General features: G+C 47.9%; 1 protein-coding gene across 1 annotated transcript in view; it reads left to right on the forward strand.

Moving 5' to 3' along the window:
- The window catches only part of LOC140721776 (NACHT, LRR and PYD domains-containing protein 3-like), a 79912-nt gene extending 60107 nt beyond the window's left edge, over positions 1–19805 (forward strand). The window contains exons 9-13 of the mRNA XM_073036572.1: positions 272–2009; positions 18188–18274; positions 18430–18600; positions 18756–18923; positions 19088–19805. Of these exons, the coding sequence (XP_072892673.1) occupies positions 272–2009; positions 18188–18274; positions 18430–18600; positions 18756–18923; positions 19088–19175 (2252 nt within the window). The 3' untranslated portion in view covers positions 19176–19805. The remainder of the gene's footprint in view (positions 1–271; positions 2010–18187; positions 18275–18429; positions 18601–18755; positions 18924–19087) is intronic.
- Positions 19806–20953: the final 1148 nt, after the last annotated feature.

A 20953-nucleotide genomic window follows, 5' to 3' on the forward strand; every position in this document is an offset into this window, starting at 1 on the left:
AAGAAAGTGCAGTCAGGATTGCAATTGGATATCGGGAAAATTCTCTTCAGAATTAATTAATAACAGGATATGAGTATTGGACATTTTCTGGGACATTTATCGCTGTCAATTCTGGTGTCTGTGAACACAACTTTACTTTTTGTCTTAGTATCCATGGAAACATTGAATTAATTCATGTAATCTCAAACACTGAATGTTGAAATGCAGTTATAAAGTTCTTTGTCAGTTGAGCAATTTAACTTGGTGACCATGTTCTCTGTTCCCATGGAAGATGTTCAACAGAAACACAAGGAGACTCTGCGGGCACAAACTGAAAAACTGAGAGTGAACACAATCCTGATGAGGGAGAAGGTGAAGGTTTTCCAGCTGGTTGATCGATACGCTGAGCTCACGGTCATTTCTACACTTCGAGATCGGAGACTGGTGGAACATGAGCTGCTGTCAAGAGGCAGAGACCACGAAGAGTGGAGAGAAAAACATCTCCGCAGAGAGCTGGAAAAAATCCAGACTGATCAGTTGTTCCAGAGCAGTTTTTCCCAGAGTAAATCCAAATCTAGGAATTCAGCAGCAGTGGCCGGGGTCCCGGGGATTGGGAAAACAACAATGGTACAAAAGATTGTTTATGACTGGGCCACGGGGAAAATATACCAACAGTTCCAGTTTGTCTTCAGCTTCAAATTCCGGGATTTAAACTCCATTAACTGCAGAATAAACCTGAAGGAACTGATTCTGGATCAGTATCCTTACTTTGGGAATATCCTGAGAGAGGTCTGGAAGAACCCAGAGAGATTGTTGTTTATATTCGACGGTTTGGACGAATTCAATGACAAAATTGATTTTGCTGACAGTCGGGGAGACACAGAACCTCAGTACACATGCACAGATCCTGAATTCAAGTGCAAGGTGTCGGACATTGTGTACAGTTTAATCCAGGGCAAGCTGCTTCCAGAGTGTTTAGTGCTAGTGACCACCCGTCCCACTGCATTACATTTATTGGAAAAGGCAGACATTAGTGTCTGGGCTGAAATCCTGGGATTTGTTGGTGATGAACGGAAGGAATATTTCATCAGACATTTTGAAGATCAGACGGTGGCGGAAGCTGTTTTCAAACACGTGAAGGAGAACGAGATCCTGTACACCATGAGCTACAACCCTTCCTACTGCTGGATCCTCGCTCTGGCACTGGGCCCCTTCTTCACACAAAGAGTCAGGGACCCACAGCGAGTTCCCAAGACCATCACTCAACTGTACTCCTACTATACTTACAACATCCTGAAAAACCACGGCCGTGAGATTGAGAGACCCCGTGATGTGTTACTCAGGGTTGGTCAGATGGCCTTCAGAGGAGTGTATGATAAGAAGATTGTGTTTACAGATGGAGATTTGATCAACTACAGTCTGCAGCCGTCCCAGTTCCTGTCCGGGTTCCTGATGGAGCTTTTGGAGAGAGAGGATTCTGCCCAGAGTGTGGTGTACACATTCCCACACCTCACCATCCAAGAGTTTGTAGCTGCAGTCGCACAATTCCTGAATCCACATCCCGGGGATATACTGAAATTCCTCACTGAAGCTCACAACACGTCAGATGGGCGATTTGAGGTATTTCTCCATTTTGTTGCTGGTCTCTCCTCCCCAATGACAGCTCGGGGCCTCGAGGAATTTCTGGGTCGATTCCCTCATGAAACAACCTGCCGGGTGATTGACTGGGTGAAGGAGGAGGTTAAACAACAGAGTGGAAACACAGAGAGTGAAGCTGGTAAAAGGAGCCTCCTGAACACATTGCACTACCTGTTTGAGTCTCAGAATAGTGGACTGGCTCAGGCCACACTGGGATCTGTGGAAACCCTTTCATTCAGTAGAATGACACTGACCCCGATTGACTGCGCGGTCCTGTCTCATGTCATCGGACTCTGTGATACAATAAAACACCTCGACCTGGAGGACTGCCACATTCAGTGTGAAGGAATCCAGCGGCTGGGACCCGGGCTGCACAAGTGCCAGGAGCTGAGGTAACTTGATTTTTCTCTCTCACTCTAAACTGTGAAAATGTTCCATTGTGTTGTTTTAATGTAAAGGAATTTCAGTAAATTTGTAGTAAATCAGATTGTGAAGAATTGTGACAAATGCACAGGGGATCGGTCATTAATTCCCCAAGGACGGGAGGGTTCTGTGGATCCTTGTGAAGGGATGTTGGAGACTTCATCAGATCAGTGAACAACGGTCATTGGTTTAATGGTAGTAAATCACAGGAATGGACGTGTTTCTCGCTGCCTGTGACACGTCCATTGACAATGTTCCTTCTCACTGTTACTGACACCCAGACTGACTCTGACTGCAGCAGGTGGGTCAGAGATTCACACCCCCTTCCCGGAGAGGGACAAGAGACCGTCAGCAGACTGTCCCAGTGAGAAGGAATGAAATACCATTGTCAGATTGTCCTCCCACTGCCATTCCCCGTGTGTGACTTTGCTCACTTCCAGATACGCAAAGAGCGAGGGTGCATCTCCTCTGGGTCTCTGTTCAGACCCAACACACTCGTACATAAAATTTCTGCATCCTCTCGTCTTGTAGGATTATCGTTTACTCTTGGAATCCTCCTGTGGGACCTCTCATCCCAATCCCCCTTCCATTCTTTGGAATCTCGCCCCCATCCCCATTCCTCCTGTGGGCTCTCTATTACTCTTTCCTCATCCGCCTGTGGGATGTCTTTTCCACACCACCACCCCCCCCCCCTTCCTGTGAGATCTCTCTTCCCAATCCCCCTTCCTTCTATGGATTTCTCTTCCCTATCCCTTCCTGCTGTTGGAACTCTCTTCCCCATCCCCCCTCCTCCTGTGGGATCTCTCTTCCCCATAGTCTTTCCTCCTGTGGGATCTCTCTCCCCCATAGACTTCTTCCTGTCGGATCTCTCTTTGGCATGCCCCATTGTCCTGTGGAATTTCTCTTCCCCAACCCCCTTTATCCTGTGAGATTTCTCTTCCCAATCCCACATCCCCCTGTGGGAACTCTCTTCCACATCCCTCCTCCTCCTGGCCGATCTCTCTTCCCCATCCCCCTTCCTCCTGTGGGACTTCTCTTCCCCATCCCCCTTCCTCCTGTGGGATCTCGCTTCCCCATCCTCTTCCTCCTTTGGGATCTCTCTTTCCCATCCCCCTTCCTACTGTGGGATCTCTCTTCCCCATCCCACTTCCTCCTGTGGGATCTCTCTTCCCCATCCCGCTTCCTCATGTGACGTCTCTCTTCCCCATCGCCCTTCCTCCTGTGGGATCTCACTTCCCCATCCCCATCCTCCTTTGGGATCTCTCTTCCCCATCCATATTCTCCTTTTGTCTGTGGGAACTCTCCTCCCCATAGAACCATAAAATAATAGAACACCAGCGCACAGAAAACAAGCCATTCGGTTCTTCTAGTCTGTACCAAAACCTTATTCCGCTAGTCCCATTGACCTGCACCCAGTCCATAACACTCCAGTCCTCTCCCATCCATGTATATCCAATTTATTCTTAAAGCTTAAGAGTGAGTCCACATTTTCCACATCAGATGGCAGCTCGTTCCTCACTCTCACCACTCTCTCAGTGAAGAATTTCCCCCTAAACCTTTCCCCTTTCACCCTGAAGCCAAGTCCTCTTGTAATTTATCTCTCCTAATGTATGTGGAAAGAGCCTATTCGCATTTACCCTCTCTATACCCCTCAGAGTTTTGTAAACCTCTTTGAAATCTCCCGGCATTCTTCTGCGCTCCAAGGAATAAAGTCATAATCTGTTCAATCTTTCCCTGTAACTCAACTCCTGAAGACACGGCAATATCCTAGTAAATCTTCTCTGCACTTTTTCAACCTTACTGATATCCTTCCTATAGTTCAGTGACCAGAACTGCACACAATACTCCAAATTTGGCCTTACCAATGTCTTACAACCTCACCATAATATTCCAACTCCTCTACCCAATACTTTGATTTATGAATGCCAGGATGCCAAAAGCCTTCTTTACAACCCTGTTTACCTGTGACGCCACTTTCAGCGACTTATGTATTTAAACCCACAGATCCCTTTGTTCCTCCGCACTCTTCAGTGCCCTACCATTTATCGTGTATGTCCTACCTTGATTTGTCCTTCCAAAATGGAACACCTCACACTTGTCTGCATTAAATTCCATCTGCCATTTTCTGGCCCATACTTCCAGTTGGTCCAGATCCCTCTGCAAGCTTTGAAAGCTTTCCTCGCTGTCCACAACGCCTCTACCTTAGTGTCATCCACAAACCTGCTGATCCAATTTATCACATTATCATCTGGATCATTGATAATCTCCCTGACTTGTAATGCCACTTCTCCCCCCTTCATCCCTCCCCTCTATCACGTCTGACACAATGGAAACCCAGAACATGAAGCTGCCAGTCCTGCCCCTCCTGCAAACCAAGTCTTACTAATAGCAATAATGTCGATATCATCATGTGCCAATCCACGCCCTAAACTCATCTGCCTTACCTACAATACTCCTCGTATGGAAATAGATGCACCTGAGAACATTTCTATCATGTACAAACCTTTGATATCTGTCTATACAAGCAGTCCTCGCATGACCCTTATCCTCCTCCACCTCACTATCTGCTCTACCACTCTGGTTCCCCTCCCCCGCAATCTAGTTTAAAACCCCCGGAACAGAACTTGCTAACCTACCGGCAAGCATGTTAGTCCCCTCCAGTTCAGGTGCAAACTGTCCAATTCGAACTGGTCCCACCTCCCCTGGAAGAAAGTCCAATTGTCCAGAAACATGTACCCCTCCCTCATGCACCATCCCCTCAGCCACGTATTCAGCTGCATTATCTTCCTATTTCTAGCCTCACTAGCACGTGGCACGGGTAGCAATCCACCTGTGAGATCTTGCTTACCCATCCCCCTTTCATGCTCTGGGCTCTCTGTTCCCACTCCCCCTTCCTTCCAACTGTTGGATCTCTCCTCAGCATCCACCTCCCTCCTGTGGGATCTCTATTCACCATCACACTTTCTCATGTGGGGCCTCTCTTCTCCATACCCCTTCCTCCCGTGGGCTCTCTCTACCCATCCCCGTTCCTCCTGTGGGATCTCCCTTCCCCATTCCTTAATGCTGTGGGATCTCTCATCCCCATCCCCCTTCCTGCCATGGGATCTCTCATTTCCATACGCCTTCCTCCTGTGGGCTCTCTGTTCCCTATACACCTTCCTCCTGATGAATCTCTCTTCCTCATCCCCATTACTACAGTGGAATCTCTCTTCTCCACCCCCCATGCTCCTGTGGGATCTCTCTTCCGCATCCCCTTTCACCCTCTGGTGTCTCTGTTCCCATCCCACTTCCATTTGTGGGATCTCCCTTCCCCATCAACTTCCTGCTGTTGGATCTCTCTTCCGCATCCCCCTTCCTCCTGTGGGATTTAAACTCCCCACCCCTTTCTTCCTGTGGGATCTCTCTTCCCTATCCCATTTCCTACTGTGGGATCTCTCTCTCCCATCCACCTGACCCCTGTGGGGGCTCTGTTCCCATCCCACTTCCTGTGGGATCTTGCTTCCCCATTTCCCTTCCTCCTGTACATTTCTCTTCCTCATTCCCCATCCTATTGTGGGATCTCTCTTCTCCATCCCCCTTCCTTCTGTGGGATCTCTCTTCCCAATCCCCTACATCCGGTGGGATCTCTCTTCCCCATCCCCCATCCTTCTGTGGGATCTCTCTTCCCCATCCCCTATCCCCTCGTGGGATCTCTCTTCCCCATCCCCCTTCCTTCTGTGGGATCTCTCTTCCCCATCCCCCTTCCCTCTGTGGGATCTCTCTTCCCAATCCCCTACGTCGGGTGGGATCACTCTTCCCCATACCACTTCCTCCCGTGGCATTTTCCCTATCCCCCTTCCTCCTATGGGATCTCTCCTACTCATCCCCCAACCTCCTGTATGATCTCGCTTCACCATCCCCTTCCTCCTTTGGGATCTCTCTTCCCCATCCCCCTTCCTCCAGTGGGATCTCTCTTCCCCATCCCCTTCCTCCTTTGGGATCTCTCTTCCCCATCCCCCTTCCTCTTGTGGGATCTCACTTCCCCATCCCCTTCCTCCTTTGGGAACTCTCTTCCCCATCCATATTCTCCTTTTGCCTGGGGGAACTCTCCTCCCCATAGAATCATAAAATCATAGAACACGACAGCACAGAAAACAAGCCATTCGGTCCTTCTAGTCTGTACCAAAACCTTATTCCACTAGTCCCATTGACCTGCACCCAGTCCATAAACCTCCAGTCCTCTCCCATCCATGTATCTATTCAATTTATTCTTAAAGCTTAAGAGTGAGTCCGCATTTTCCACATCAGATGCAGCTCATTCCACACTCTAACCACTCTCTGAATGAAGAAGTTCCCTCTAATCCTTTCCCCTTTCACCCTGAAGCTGTCCTCCTGTAATTTATCTCTCCTAATGTATGTGGAAAGAGCCTATTCGCATTTACCCTCTCTATACCCCTCAGAGTTTTGTAAACCTCTTTGAAATCTCCCCGCATTCTTCTGCGCTCCAAGGAATAAAGTCCTAACCTGTTCAATCATTCCCTGTAACTCAACTCCTGAAGACCCAGCAACATCCTAGTAAATCTTCTCTGCACTTTTTCAACCTTACTGATATCCTTCCCATAGTTCAGTGACCAGAACTGCACACAATACTCCATATTTGGCCTCACCAATGTCTTATACAATCTCACCATAACATCCCAACTCCTATACTCAGTACTTTGATTTATGAATGCCAGGATGCCAAAAGCCTTCTTTACAACCCTGTTTACCTGTGACGCCACTTTCAGGGACCTATGTATCTGAACTCCCAGATCCCTTTGTTCCTCCGCCCTCTTCAGTGCTCTACCGTTTATTGTGTATGTCCTACCTTGATTTGTCATTCCAAAATGGAACACCTCACACTTGTCAGCATTAAATCCCATCTGCCATTTTCTGGCCCATTCTTCCAGTTGGTCCAGATCCCTCTGCAAGCTTTGAAAGCTTTCCTCGCTATCCACAACGCCTCCATCTTAGCGTCAGCCACAAACCTGCTGATCCAATTTATCACATTATCATCTAGATCATTGATATAGACAACAAACAACAATGGTCCCAGCACAGATCCCTGAGACACACCACTGGTCACAGGCCTCCTGTCTGAGAAGCAATCATCCACTACCACTCTCTGTTTTCTCTAACACAGCCAATTCGAATCCAGTTTACAACCTCTCCATGGATACCTAGTGTCTGAACCTTTAGAACTAACCTCTTATGTGGGACCTTGTCAAAGGCCTTACAAAAGTCAATGTAGACAACATCCACAGCCTTTCCTTCATATGCATTCTTGGTAACCTCCTCGAAAAACACTACAGGATTCATTAAACACGATCTACCATGAACAAAGCCATGCTGACTATCTTTAATCAGCCCTTGGCTCTCCAAATCCTTCTATATCTGATCTCTCAGAACACCTTCCGATAATTTACCTACTACTGATGTCAGGCTTACTGGCCTGTAATTACCTGGTGTACTTTTGGAACCTTTTTCAAACAACGGAACAACATGAGCTACCCTCCAATCCTCCGGCATTTTAAATATTTTCTGCCAGGGCCCCTGCAATTTCTACATTAGCCTCTCTCAAGGTCCAAGGAAATATCATGTCAGGCCCGGGGGAATTTATCTACCTTTATTTGCTGTAAGGCAGCAAGCAGCTTCTCCTCTTTAATCTCTATATGTTCCCTGATACTACTGCTTGTTTTACATAAATTACATAATTTATGTAATTACATAAACGCTATGCCAGTTTCCTGAGTAAATACTGGTGCAAAAAAACTGTTTAAGATCGCCCCATCTCATGAGGCTCCACACATAGACGACCACTCTGATCTTCTAGGGGACCAATTTTGTCCTTTACTAGTGTTGGGGTTAATTCGGGACTGCCATTACAGGTCAGGAGTGGCTCACGTAACACACATGTTAGGAGGCTGGAATGCGAGGGAGGGGGAGCGAAACTGGGGACCCCGCTACATCGAAACTACTAGTGTCACGCGATTCAGTAAACAAACAGGTAACTCGTGAGCATATGGCTGCGGGCCAATAAGATGGACACAAGTGCCCGATATTACCTAATATGTAACGGGGGGTTGTGCTGGGGGGAAAAGGGGTATAAATAAGAGCAGATTGTAAGGGGAAGACAGAACGCCTTCTCCAGCGACTCCGTGGATTCGCTGTGCCAGTTACGAATTCTGCAATAAAGCCACGTTTTGTAATATTCCGGTGTAAGTTGTCTCTCTTCCTAAACGAACACAGGGCAGAATTTCAAGCCCAACACTATCCTTTTACTCTTAATATACTTGTAGAAACCCTTTGGGTTTACCTTCACATTATCTGCCAAAGCAACCTCATGTCTTCTTTTTGCCTTCCTGATTTCCTTCTTTAGTATTCGCTTACAATTTCTATACTCTTCAAGTACCTCATTTGTTCCTTGTTGCCTATACCTCCTAAACACCTACTTAACCAGATCGCCAATATCCATTGAAAACCAAGGTTCCCTATGCCTGTTAACTTTGCCTTTAATCCTGGCAGGAACATGCAAACTGTGCACTCTCAAAATTTCACCCTTGATGGCGTTCCACTTACTGAACACATCCTTGCCAGAAAACAACTTATCCCAATCCACTCTTCCTAGATACTCTCTCATTTCCACAAAATTCGTCCTTCTCCAATTCAAAACCTTAACTGGTGGACTAGTCCTATCCTTATCCATAATTATCTTGAAACTAATGACATTATGGTCACTGGACCCAAAATGTTCACCTACACATACTTCTGTCACCTGACCTGTCTGGTTCCCTAATAGGAGATCAGGTACTGCACCCTCTCTCGTTGGTACCTCAATATATTGATTTAGAAAACTTTCCTGAACACATTTGACAAACTCCACACCATCGAACCCTTTCTCAGAATTGGCGTCCCCGTCAATATGTGGAAAGTTAAAATCCCCTACTATTACAACTTTTTGTTTCTTACATCGGTCTGCTACCTCTCTGCAGATTTGCTCCTCCGATTCTCTCTGACTATTGGGCGGTCTATAATACAACCCTATTCGTGTGGTCACACCTTTCCCATTCCTCAGCTCCACCCATATGGCCTCTGTAGATGAGCCCTCCGGGCTGTCCCGTCTACGCACAGCTGTGATATTCTCCCTGACTAGTAATGCCACTTTTCCCCCTTTCATCCCTTCCCTCTATCACGTCTGACACAATGGAAACCCAGAACATGAAGCTGCCAGTCCTGCCCCTCCTGCAAACCAAGTCTTACTAATAGCAATAATGTCAATATCATCATGCCAATCCACACCCTAAACTCATCTGCCTTACCTACAATACTCCTCGTATGGAAATAGATGCACCTGAGAACATTTCTATCATGTACAAACCTTTGATATCTGTCTATACAAGCAGTCCTCGCAGAACCCTTATCCTCCTCCACCTCACTATCTGCTCTACCACTCTGGCTCCCCTCCCCCGCAATCTAGTTTAAAACCCCAGGAGCAGAACTTGCTAACCTACCGGCAAGGATGTTAGTCCCCCTCCAGTTCAGGTGCAAACTGTCCAACTCGAACAGGTCCCAACTCCCCTGGAAGAAAGCCCAATTGTCCAGAAACATGAACCCCTCCCTCATGCACCATCTCCTCAGCCACGTATTTAGCTGCATTATCTTCCTATTTCTAGCCTCACTAGCACGTGGCATGGGTAGCAATCCACCTGTGAGATCTCACTTTTCCATCCCCCTTTCATCCTCTGGCCTCTCTGTTCCCACTCCCCCTTCCGTTCAACTATTGGATCTCTCCTCAGCATCCACCTTCCTCCTGTGGGATCTCTATTCACCATCACACTTTCTCGTGTGGCGCCTCTCTTCTCCATACCCCTTCCTCCCGTGGGCTCTCTCTACCCATCCCTGTTCCTCCTGTGGGATCTCTCTTCCACATCCCCCATCCTCCTGTGGGTCCTCTGTTCCCATCCCTCACTCATCTTGTGAGATCTCCCTTCTACATCCCCATTCCAGCTTTTGGTTCGCTCGTCCATCCGACCACCTCCTGTGGGCTCTCTCTTCACCATCCCCCTTCCTTCATTTGGGCCTCTGTTCTCATTCCTCTCTTCCTGTGGCATCTGTCTTTCTTATCTCCCTTCCTCCTGTGGGATCTCTATTCCCATCCCCCTTCCTCCTGTGGGATCTCACTTCCTCATCCCCCTTCCTCCTGTGGGAACTCTTTTCCCCATCCCCTTACTCCTGTAGGGCCTCGGTTCGAATATCCGCCACTTCCTGTCGGATCTCTCTTCGGTATGCTCCATCCTCCTGTGGAATTTCTCTTCCCCATCCCCCTTCATTCTGTGAGATCTGTCTTCCCAAACCCTCTTCCTCCTGTGGGATCTCTCTTCCCCATCCCCCTTTCTCCGGTGGGATTGCTTTTCCCCTTCCCCTTTCTCCGGTGGGATTGCTTTTCCCCTTCCCCTTTCCACCTGTGGGATCTCTCTTCCCCTTCCCACATCCTCCTGTGAGATATCCCTTCCCCATCCCTCTTCATCCTGTGAGATCTGTCTTCCCAAACCCTCTTCCTCCTGTGGGATCTCTCTTCCCCATCCCTCATCCTGCTGTGGGATCGCTCTTCCACATCCCCATTCCTCCTGTGGGATATCCCTTCCCCATCCCACTTCCTCCTGTGGGGTCTCTCTTCCCCATCCCCCATTCTCTGGTGGGATTGCTTTTCCCCTTCCCATTTCTCCGGTGGGATTGCTTTTCCCCTTCCCCTTTCCTCCTGTGGGATATCCCTTCCCCATCTCCCTTCCGCCTGTGGGAGGTCTCTACCCATTCGCCATTCCGCCTGAGTGAATTCTCCACCCCACACCTCTTGATAGAATCATAAAATCATAAAACACCAGCGTACAGAAAACAAGCCATTCGGCCCTTCTGCTCTGTGCCAAAACCTTATTCCGCTTGTCCCATTGACCTGCACCCAGTCCATAACCCTCCAGTCCTCTCCCATCCATGTATCTATCCAATTTATTCTTAAAGCTTAAGAGTGAGTCCACATTTTCCACATCAGATGGCAGCTCGTTCCACACTCTCACCACTCTCTCAGTGAAGAATTTCCCCCTAAACCTTTCCCCTTTCACCCTGAAGCCAAGTCCTCTTGTAATTTTTCTCTCCTAATCTATGTGGAAAGAGCCCATTTGCACCTACCCTGTCTATACCCCTCAGAGTTTTGTAAACTTCTATTATATCTCCCCTCATTCATCTGTGCTCCAAGGAATAAAGTCCTAACCTGTTCAATCTTTCCTTGCAACTCAACTCCTGAAGACCGGGCAACATCCCAGTAAATCTTCTCTGCACTCTTTCAATCTTACTGATATCTTTCCGACAGTTAGGTGACCAGAACTGCACACAATATTTAAAACTTGGCCTCACCAATGTCCTATACAAACTCAACATAACATCCAACTCCTATACTCAATACTTTGATTTATGAATGCCAGGATGCCAAAAGCCTTCTTTACAACCCTGTCTCCCTGTGACGCCACTTTCAGGGACTTATGTATCTAATCCCCCTGATCCCTTTGTTCCTCCACACTCCTCAGTGCCCTACCATTTACTGAGTATGTCCTACCTTGATTTGTCCTTCCAAAATGCAACACCTCACACTTGTCTGCATTAAAGTGGTGACTAGTGGTGTGCCTCAGGGATCTGTACTCGGTCCAATGTTGTTTGTCATATACATTAATGATCTGGATGATGGGGTGGTAAATTGGATTAGTAAGTATGCAGGTGATACTAAGATAGGTGGCGTTGTGGATAATGAAGGTTTTCAAAACTTGTTGTTCAAAGATTTAGGCCAGTTAGAAGAGTGGGCTGAAAGATGGCAGATTGAGTTTAATACTGATAAGTGTGAGGTGCTACACTTTGGTAGGAATAATCTAAATAGGACATACATGGTAAACAGTAGGGCATTAAGGAATGCAGTAGAACAGAGTGATCTTGGAATAATGGTGCATAGTTCCCTGAAGGTGGAATCTCATGTGGATAGGGTGGTGAAGAAAGCTTTTGGTATGCTGGCCTTTATAAATCAGAGCATTGAGTATAGGAGTTGGGATGTAATTGTGGAGTATTGTGTACAGTTCTGGTCACCGAATTATAGGAACAATGTCAACAATATAGAGAGAGTACAGAGGAGATTTACTAGAATGTTACTTGCGTTTCAGCACCTAAGTTACAAGGAAAAATTGAACAAGTTAGTTCTTTATTCTTTGGAGCGTATAAGGTTGAGGGGGGACTTGATAGAGCTATTTAAAATTATGAGGGGGATAGATAGAGTTGATGTAGATAGTCTTTTTCAATTGAGAGTAAGGGAGGTTAGAACAAGAGGGAATGAGTTGAGAGTGAAGGGGCAAAAGTTTAGGGGTAACACGAGGGGGAACTTCTTTACTCAGAGAGTGGTAGCTGTGTGGACTGAACTTCCAGTAGAAGTGGTAGAGGCATTTTCGATTTTGTCATTTAAAAAAAATTGGATAGGTATATGGACAGGAAAGGAATGGAGGCTTTTGGGCTGAGAGCAGATCGGTGGGACTAGGTGAGAGTAAGCGTTCGGCATGGACTAGAAGGGCCGAGATGGCCTGTTTCCATGCTGTAATTGTTAAATGGTTATAAGTTATATGTTATAAATTCCATCTGCCATTTTCTGGCCCATTTTTCCAATTGGTCCAGATCCCTCTGCAAGCTTTGAAATCCTCCCTCGCTGTCCACAACGCCTCCATCTTAGTGTCATCAGCAAACCTGCTGATCCAATTTATCACATTATCATCTAGATCATTGATATAGACAACAAACAACAATGGTCCTAGCACAGACCCTTGAGGCCCACAACTAGTCACAGGCATCCAGTCTGAGAAGCAATCATCCACTATCACTCTCTGTCTTCTCCGACTCAGCCAATTTTGAATCCAGTTTACAACCTCTCCATGGATACCTTGTGTCTGAACCTTTTGAACTAACTTATTACGTGGGACCTTGTCAAAGGCCTTACTAAAGTTCATGCAGACAACATCCACAGCCTTTCCTTCATATGCATTCTTGGTAACCTCCTCGAAAAACACTACAGGATTCATTAAACACAATCTACCACATACAAAGCCATGCTGACTATCTTTAATCAGCCCTTGGCTGTCCAAATCCTTGTATATCCGATCTCTCAGAACAACTTCTGATAATTTACCTACTACTGATGTCAGGCTTACTGACCTGTAATTACCTGGTGTACTTTTGGAGCCTTTTTCAAACAATGGAACAACATGAGCTACCCTCCAATCCTCCGGCACCGCACCCGTGGCTAAGGACATTTTAAATATTTCTGCCAGGGCCCCTGCAATTTCTACACTAGTCTCTCTCAAGGTCCGAGGAAATATCATGTCAGTTCCGGGGGATTTATCTACCTGTATTTACTGTAAGGCAGCAAGCAGCTCCTCCTCCTTAATGTCTATTAAGCACAGAGTCGACTGTACTTCCTTAGAAGGTTGGCGTCATTCAATGTCTGTAGTGAGATGCTGAAGATGTTCTATAGGTCAGTTGTGGAGAGCGCCCTCTTCTTTGTGGTGGCGTGTTGGGGAGGAAGCATTAAGAAGAGGGACGCCTCACGTCTTAATAAGCTGGTAAGGAAGGCGGGCTCTGTCAGGGGCAAAGTACTGGAGAGTTTAATATCGGTAGCTGAGCGAAGGGCGCTGAGTAGGCTACGGTCAATTATGGAAAACTCTGAACATCCTCTACATAGTACCATCCAGAGACAGAGAAGCAGTTTCAGCGACAGGTTACTATCGATGAAGTGCTCCTCAGACAGGATGAAGAGGTCAATACTCCCCAATGCCATTAGGCTTTACAATTCAACCGCCAGGACTTAAGAACTTTTTAAAAGCTATTATTAATGCTTTTTGAGATAGTGATTTAGATGCATATCATATTTTTACTGAGTTAAGTATTGTATGTAATTAGTTTTGCTACAACAAGTGTATGGGACATTGGAAAAAAAAGGTTGTATTTCCCCATGGGGATGAATAAAGTATCTATCTATCTATCTATCTATATGTTCCATGACACTACTGTTTGTTTGCCTTAATTCCATATCCGCTATGCCAGTTTCCTGAGTAAACACTGACGCAAAAAACTGTTTAAGATCTCCCCCATCTCTTGAGGCTACACACATAGACGACCACTCTGATCATCTAGGGGACCAATTTTGTCCTTTACTATCCTTTTACTCTTAATATACTTGTAGAAACCCTTTGGGTTTACCATCACATTATCTGCCAAAGCAACTTCATGTCTTCTTTTTGCCTTCCTGATTTCCTTCTTTAGTATTCCCTTACATTTTCTATACTCTTCAAGTACCTCATTTGTTCCTTGTTGCCTGTACCTGCTAAACACCTACGTAAACACTATGCTTGATAACTTTGCCTTTAATCCTGGCAGGAACATGCAAACTCTGCACTCTCAAAATTTCGCCCTTGAAGGCGTTCCACTTACTGAACACATCCTTGCCAGAAAACAACTTATCCCAATCCACTCTTCCCAGATCCTCTCTCGTTTCCACAAAATTGGCCCTTCTCCAATTCAGAACCTTAACTGGTGGACCAGTCCTATCCTTATCCATAATTATCTTGAAACTAATGACATTATGGTCACTGGACCGAAAATGTTTGCTTACACATACTTCTGTCAGCTGACCTGTCTGGCTCCCTAATAGGAGATCAGGTACTGCACCCTCTCTCGTTGGTACCTCAATATATTGATTTAGAAAACTTTCCTGAACACATTTGACAAACTCCACGCCATCTATCCCTTTCTCAGAGTGGGAGACCCAGTCAATATGTGGAAAGTTAAAATCCCCTACGATTACAACTTTCTTTTTCTTACATTGGTGTGCAAACTCTCTACAGATTTGCTCCTCCAATTCTCTCTGCCTATTGGACAGTCTATAATACAACCCTATTCGTGTGGTCACACCTTTCCCGTTCCTCAGATCCACCCATATGGCCTCTGCAGATGAGCCCTCTGAGCTGTCCCGTCTATGCACAGCTGTGAGATTCTCCCTGACTGGTATTGCCACTTCTCCCCCTTTCATCCCTCCCCCCTATCAAATCTGAAACAACGGAACCTCAAAACATGAAGCTGCCAGTCCTGCCCTCCTGCAAACCAAGTCTTACTAATAGCAATAATGTCGATATCATTCTGCCAATCCACACCCTAAACTCATCTGCCTTACCTATAATACTCCTCGTATGGAAATAGATGCACCTGAGAACATTTCTATCACGTACAAACCTTTGATATCTGTCTATACAAGCAGTCCTCGCATGACCCTTATCCAACTCCACCTCACTATCTGCTCTAACACTCTGGTTCCCCTCCCCCTGCAATCTAGTTTAAAACCCCCGGAGCAGAACTTGCTAACCTACCGGCAAGGATGTTAGTCCCCCTCCAGTTCAGATGCAAACTGTCCAATTCGAACTGGTCCCACCTCCCGTGGAAGAAATTCCAATTGTCCTGAAACATGAACCCCACCCTCATGGTCCATCTCCTCAGCCACGTATTTAGCTGCATTATCTTCCTATTTCTAGCCTCATTAGCACGTGGCACGGGTAGCAATCCACCTGTGAGATCTCTCTTCCCCATTTACCTTCCTCCTGTAGCATCTCTCTTCCCCATTACCCATCCTCTTGTGGGATCTCTCTTCCCCAAACCCCTTCCTCCCAAGGGATCTCTCTTCCCAATCCTTTACATCGGGTGGGATCACTCTTCCCCATCCCACTTCCTCCCGTGACATTTATTTTCCCCATCCCTCTTCCTCCTATGGGATCTCCCCTACTCATCCCCCAACCTCCTGTATGATCTCGCTTCCCCATCCCACTTGCTCCTGTTGGATCTCTTTTCCCCATCTCCCTTCCTCCTGTATGATCTCGCTTCCCCATCCCCCTTCCTCCTGTGGGATCTCTCTTCCCCATCCCCCTTCCTCCTGTTGGATCTCACTTCCCCATCTCCCTTCCTCCTGTGGGATCCCTCTTCCCCGTCCCCCTTCCTCCTGTGGGATCTCTCTTCCCCATCCCCCTTCCTCCTGTGGGATCTCTCATCCCCATCCCCCTTCCTCCTGTGGGATCTCTCATCCCCATCCCCCTGCCTCCTGTTGGATCTCTCTTCCCCATCTCCCTTCCTCCGGTGGGATTTCTTCTCCATCCCCCTTTCTCCAGTGCGGCCTCTATTCCCTCCCCCCCCAACTTCCTGTGGGGTCTCTCTTCCCCATCCCCCTCCCTCCAGTGGGATATCTCTTCTCCAATGACCTTCCTTCTTTGGGATTGCTCGTCCATCCGAAATCTTCCTGTGGGCTCTCCCTTCCACATCCCCCTTCCTCCTGTATGATCTCTCTTCACCATTCTCAATCCTCCTGTGGGATGTCCCATCCCCATTCCCCTTCCTGCTGTGGGCTCTCTCCTCCCCATCAAAATCCTGCTGTTGGATCCCTCTTCCTCATCCCCCTTTCTTCCTGTGGGATCTCTCTTCCCCATTCCTTCCTGCTGTTGGATCTCCATTCCCCTTCCCCCTTCTTCCTGTGGGATCTCTCTTTCCCAAACCCCTTCCTCCCTTCGGATTTCTCTTCCCCATCCCCCTTCCTCCTGTGGGATCTCTCATCCCCATCCCCCTTCCTCCTGTGGGATCTCTCATCCCCATCCCCCTGCCTCCTGTTGGATCTCTCTTCCCCATCTCCCTTCCTCCGGTGGGATTTCTTCTCCATCCCCCTTTCTCCAGTGCGGCCTCTATTCCCTCCCCCCCCAACTTCCTGTGGGGTCTCTCTTCCCCATCCCCCTCCCTCCAGTGGGATATCTCTTCTCCAATGACCTTCCTTCTTTGGGATTGCTCGTCCATCCGAAATCTTCCTGTGGGCTCTCCCTTCCACATCCCCCTTCCTCCTGTATGATCTCTCTTCACCATTCTCAATCCTCCTGTGGGATGTCCCATCCCCATTCCCCTTCCTGCTGTGGGCTCTCTCCTCCCCATCAAAATCCTGCTGTTGGATCCCTCTTCCTCATCCCCCTTTCTTCCTGTGGGATCTCTCTTCCCCATTCCTTCCTGCTGTTGGATCTCCATTCCCCTTCCCCCTTCTTCCTTTGGGATCTCTCTTTCCCAAACCCCTTCCTCCCTTCGGATTTCTCTTCCCCACCCGCCTTCCTCCTTTGGGATCACTCGTCCATCTAACTTCCTCCTATGGGATCTCTCTTTCCCATTCCCCTTCCTCCTTTGGTATCTCACTTCCCCATCACAATTCCTCCCATGGGATCTCTCTTCCCCATCAGCCTTCCTCCTTTGGGATCACTCGTCCATCCGACTTCCTCCTGTGGGATCTGTCTTCCCCATCCCCCTTCCTGCTGTGGGTCCGATGTTCCAATGCCCCCTCTTCCTGTGGGATCTCTGTTTCCCATCTCCATTCCTCCTGAGGTATTTCTGCTACTCATTCCCCATCCTCCTGTATGATCTCTCTTCCCCATCCCTCCTCTTTCTATCGGATCTCTCTTCCCCATGCTCCTTCCTCATGTGGGATTTATCTTCCCCACCCCATTTCTTCCTAGTGGATTTCCCTTCCCTATACCCCTTCCTCCTGTGGTATCTCTCTTCTCCATCCCCCTTCCTCCTGTGGGATCTCTCTTTCCTATCCCCCTTCCTCCTGTGGGATCTCTTCCCTATCCCCGTTCCTCCTGTGGTATTTCTCTTCCCCATCCCCCTTCCTCCTGTGGGATTTCTCTTCCTCATCCCCCTTCCTCCGGTGGTATCTCTCTTATCCATCCCTTTAGCTCGGTTGGTTCTATTTCGTTGTGTCCCATTGACATTTCTGCATTTCGGTCAGGAACACTTTTTTCTCCATCGGGGAATGAGAGAGATTATGTGGAGTTTACAGGGTCACACCGACAGACTAAATTACCGACATTTGGTGAATACGCTGGAGCTGGGCAGTAAGGGACATTGACATTGATGGGAACTCTGATCAGTGATTTACTGAAGGGTTTAATGTTTCCTGAAATATCCAAGTGAGAGAAATTCCCCCAGACCCACGGTTTGAATCACATTGTTCATCAATCTGTCTGTTTGTGTTTAGACTCGAGTGGAATGACCTGGGAGATTTAGGAGTGAAACTGGTGACTGCGGCTCTGAGGAACCCGGAGTGTAAAATACAGAAACTGTGGTAAGTACCAGACTGTGGGAGATTGTGTTTACAGTCACTGGGTGTCTGACACTGAACATTAATGTGATCAGTAATTGTGTTACTGATAAACACTGGGGATTTGTCCCATCTCCTGTCTCTCTGTGTCCTTTACCCTCACTCTCTCTCATCTCCAGGCTGACCCGTGTCGGTCTCACAGATTCTGGTGCCCAGGATCTCGTCTCTGCTCTCAGTACAAACCCATCACTGACGGAGCTGAACCTGAGTAATAATAAACTGGGAGATTCAGGAGTGAAACTGGTGTCTGCGGCTCTGAGGAACCCGGAGTGTAAAATACAGAAACTGGGGTAAGTACCAGACTGTGGGAGATTGTGTTTACAGTCACTGGGTGTATGACACTGAACATTAATGTGATCAGTAATTGTGTTACTGATAAACACTGGGAATTTGTACCGTATCCTGTCTCTCTGTGTCCTTCACCCACACTCTCTCTCATCTCCAGGCTGAGGAAAGTCGGTCTCACAGATTCTGGTGCAGAGGATCTCGTCTCCGATCTCGGTACAAACCCATCACTGACGGTGCTGGACCTGAGATACAACTCACTGACAGACCGATCTGTCCCCGCTCTCCGCAGTCTCATACTGTCCCTCCTGAGTCTGAAGCGGATCGAGTGAGTGTTTGTGTTAATGTTCAATGTGATAAAATATCAGCAGATCAGCAGGTTTTCTGGTTATATTTGTCTGCGAGTGTTGCTGAAACATTAACCCCGGTCCCCTGTTACTGACACTGTTGTGTAATCTGTTTATTTCATCTTTATTCTCCCATCTGTTCCAGGCTGAGGGGGAATCCATTCATTGAGACCGGGAGGAAGGAACTGAGATCTCTGCAGGAAGCCACACCTGGACTGAGTGTGATCGTGTGAACATCTGAATGTGTGAACATCCCCGCCTGCGGGATGGTGACATTTTGGCCGATTCCCTGCCCTCCCCTTTAACTCCCGCCCTTACCATTAATGGCCGCGCGCAGGGGCTGATTCCCAACGGTTTTAATGGAACCGGCTCGGGCCTCGCGCTGTGTGTCGCTCGGAGCGTTCCAGCAGTGACGTGTTTCCGCCTGCTGTCCGGCGGGGCAGCTTCCGCCAGATGTGCGTGATCGAATCTCCCCCACATGACACCCCAGAGAATGACCCGTCTGCACCGTTCCATCACTCAGTTAATCCCACCCTGCAAAATCTCACTTCAGGGACTCCCGGGAGAGGTGGGATGTCTGCAATAGAGTAGCTCCTTTGCAGCCAGCCAGCTAGTTTAAATAGCGTTAGCTACGCTAATGAACGAATGACACCAGTTAATCTCACCTCAACAGTGCTTTAACCCACCATGGGCAATAGAAAAGTCACTGTGGCAAACAGCGCAGTGAGCAACACTGTCATTATTCCTAACCCCTATTAGGCAGGGGTACACCTCAGTGTAGTCTGTGGTGAAGTATGTTTTATATTTTATTTTTTGAATATCTCTCTCTCTCTCTCTCTCTCTTCCTCTCTCTCTCTCTCTCTCTCTCCTCTCTCTCTCTCTCTCTCTCTCTCTCTCTCTCTCTCTCTCTCCCCTCTCTCTCTCTCTCCCTCTCTCCCTCTCTCCCTCTCTCTCTCTCTCTCTCTCTCTCTCCCTCTCCCTCTCCCTCTCCCTCTCCCTCTCCCTCTCCCTCTCCCTCTCCCTCTCCCTCTCCCTCTCCCTCTCCCTCTCCCTCTCCTCTCTCCTCTCCCTCTCTCTCTCTCTCTCTCTCTCTCTCCCCCCCCCCCCCCTCACAAATTGCTTTCTGGGATATTGTATATAATTCGCGGGCATCAGGGAGCCGCTATCAATATGCGGGAGACTCCCGCAACTTCCGGGAGAGGTGGGATGTCTGACGCTTCACTTGAAATGGCCGCTGGGGAGGGAGTGACGGCTTTGGTAGAAGTGAGCACAAGAGAGGGAGGGACGTGATTTAAAATGGGCGAATCCTTGGTTAATGTGGCCGCCAGGGATGGAGTGAGACATTGACTTACAATGGCCACTGTCACACTCAGAATCTATGGCGAAGGAACATGCGGTGCCCATGGATACAATCCCGGGATTGAGTGTGTTATTGATTGTAATAACAGTATTTTAATTTGTGTTTTATATAGTCTTATGTATTGTATATATGTTTAATTCTAATAATGTTGTCATTGAATAAACTAATGCATTATCTCAGATATTCACACATACACATATACATGTGGGTTTTGGGGAGGAGGGGTGAGGGGTTTGGGAGGAAGAGGAGTGATGGGACGAGGAGTGGACTGATGAGACGGTGAGTGTGGCGAAGTCACTGACTCAGTAGGGGACGGAAAGGGGAGGGGCGGAAGTTTCTGTCACAAACTGGTGGCCGACATGGAGAAGAGAAAGACGGGGTGAGGAGGAGTGAAATGACAGGAAGGGAGCGGGAGTGATGGGACGGGAGGGAGTGGTCTGATTGGACAGGATGGAGGGTGTGGGGGAGTGACTTTTTCAATAATGGAGGATGAATGGGTGGTGACATTTCCTTCGCAAATAAGACGAGCTGCAAAAAAGTGGGGCGTGCGCGGGAGAAAGGGGGAGCGGGGGTCGGGGACGTGGTCAGGGCTGATGGGTCGGGGAGTTCATTGTCTCAACGAGGGAGAGGGGAGCGACTCACTCAACGGAC

Source organism: Hemitrygon akajei, unplaced genomic scaffold, assembly GCF_048418815.1.
Source record: "Hemitrygon akajei unplaced genomic scaffold, sHemAka1.3 Scf000061, whole genome shotgun sequence".
Classification (NCBI taxonomy): domain Eukaryota; kingdom Metazoa; phylum Chordata; class Chondrichthyes; order Myliobatiformes; family Dasyatidae; genus Hemitrygon; species Hemitrygon akajei.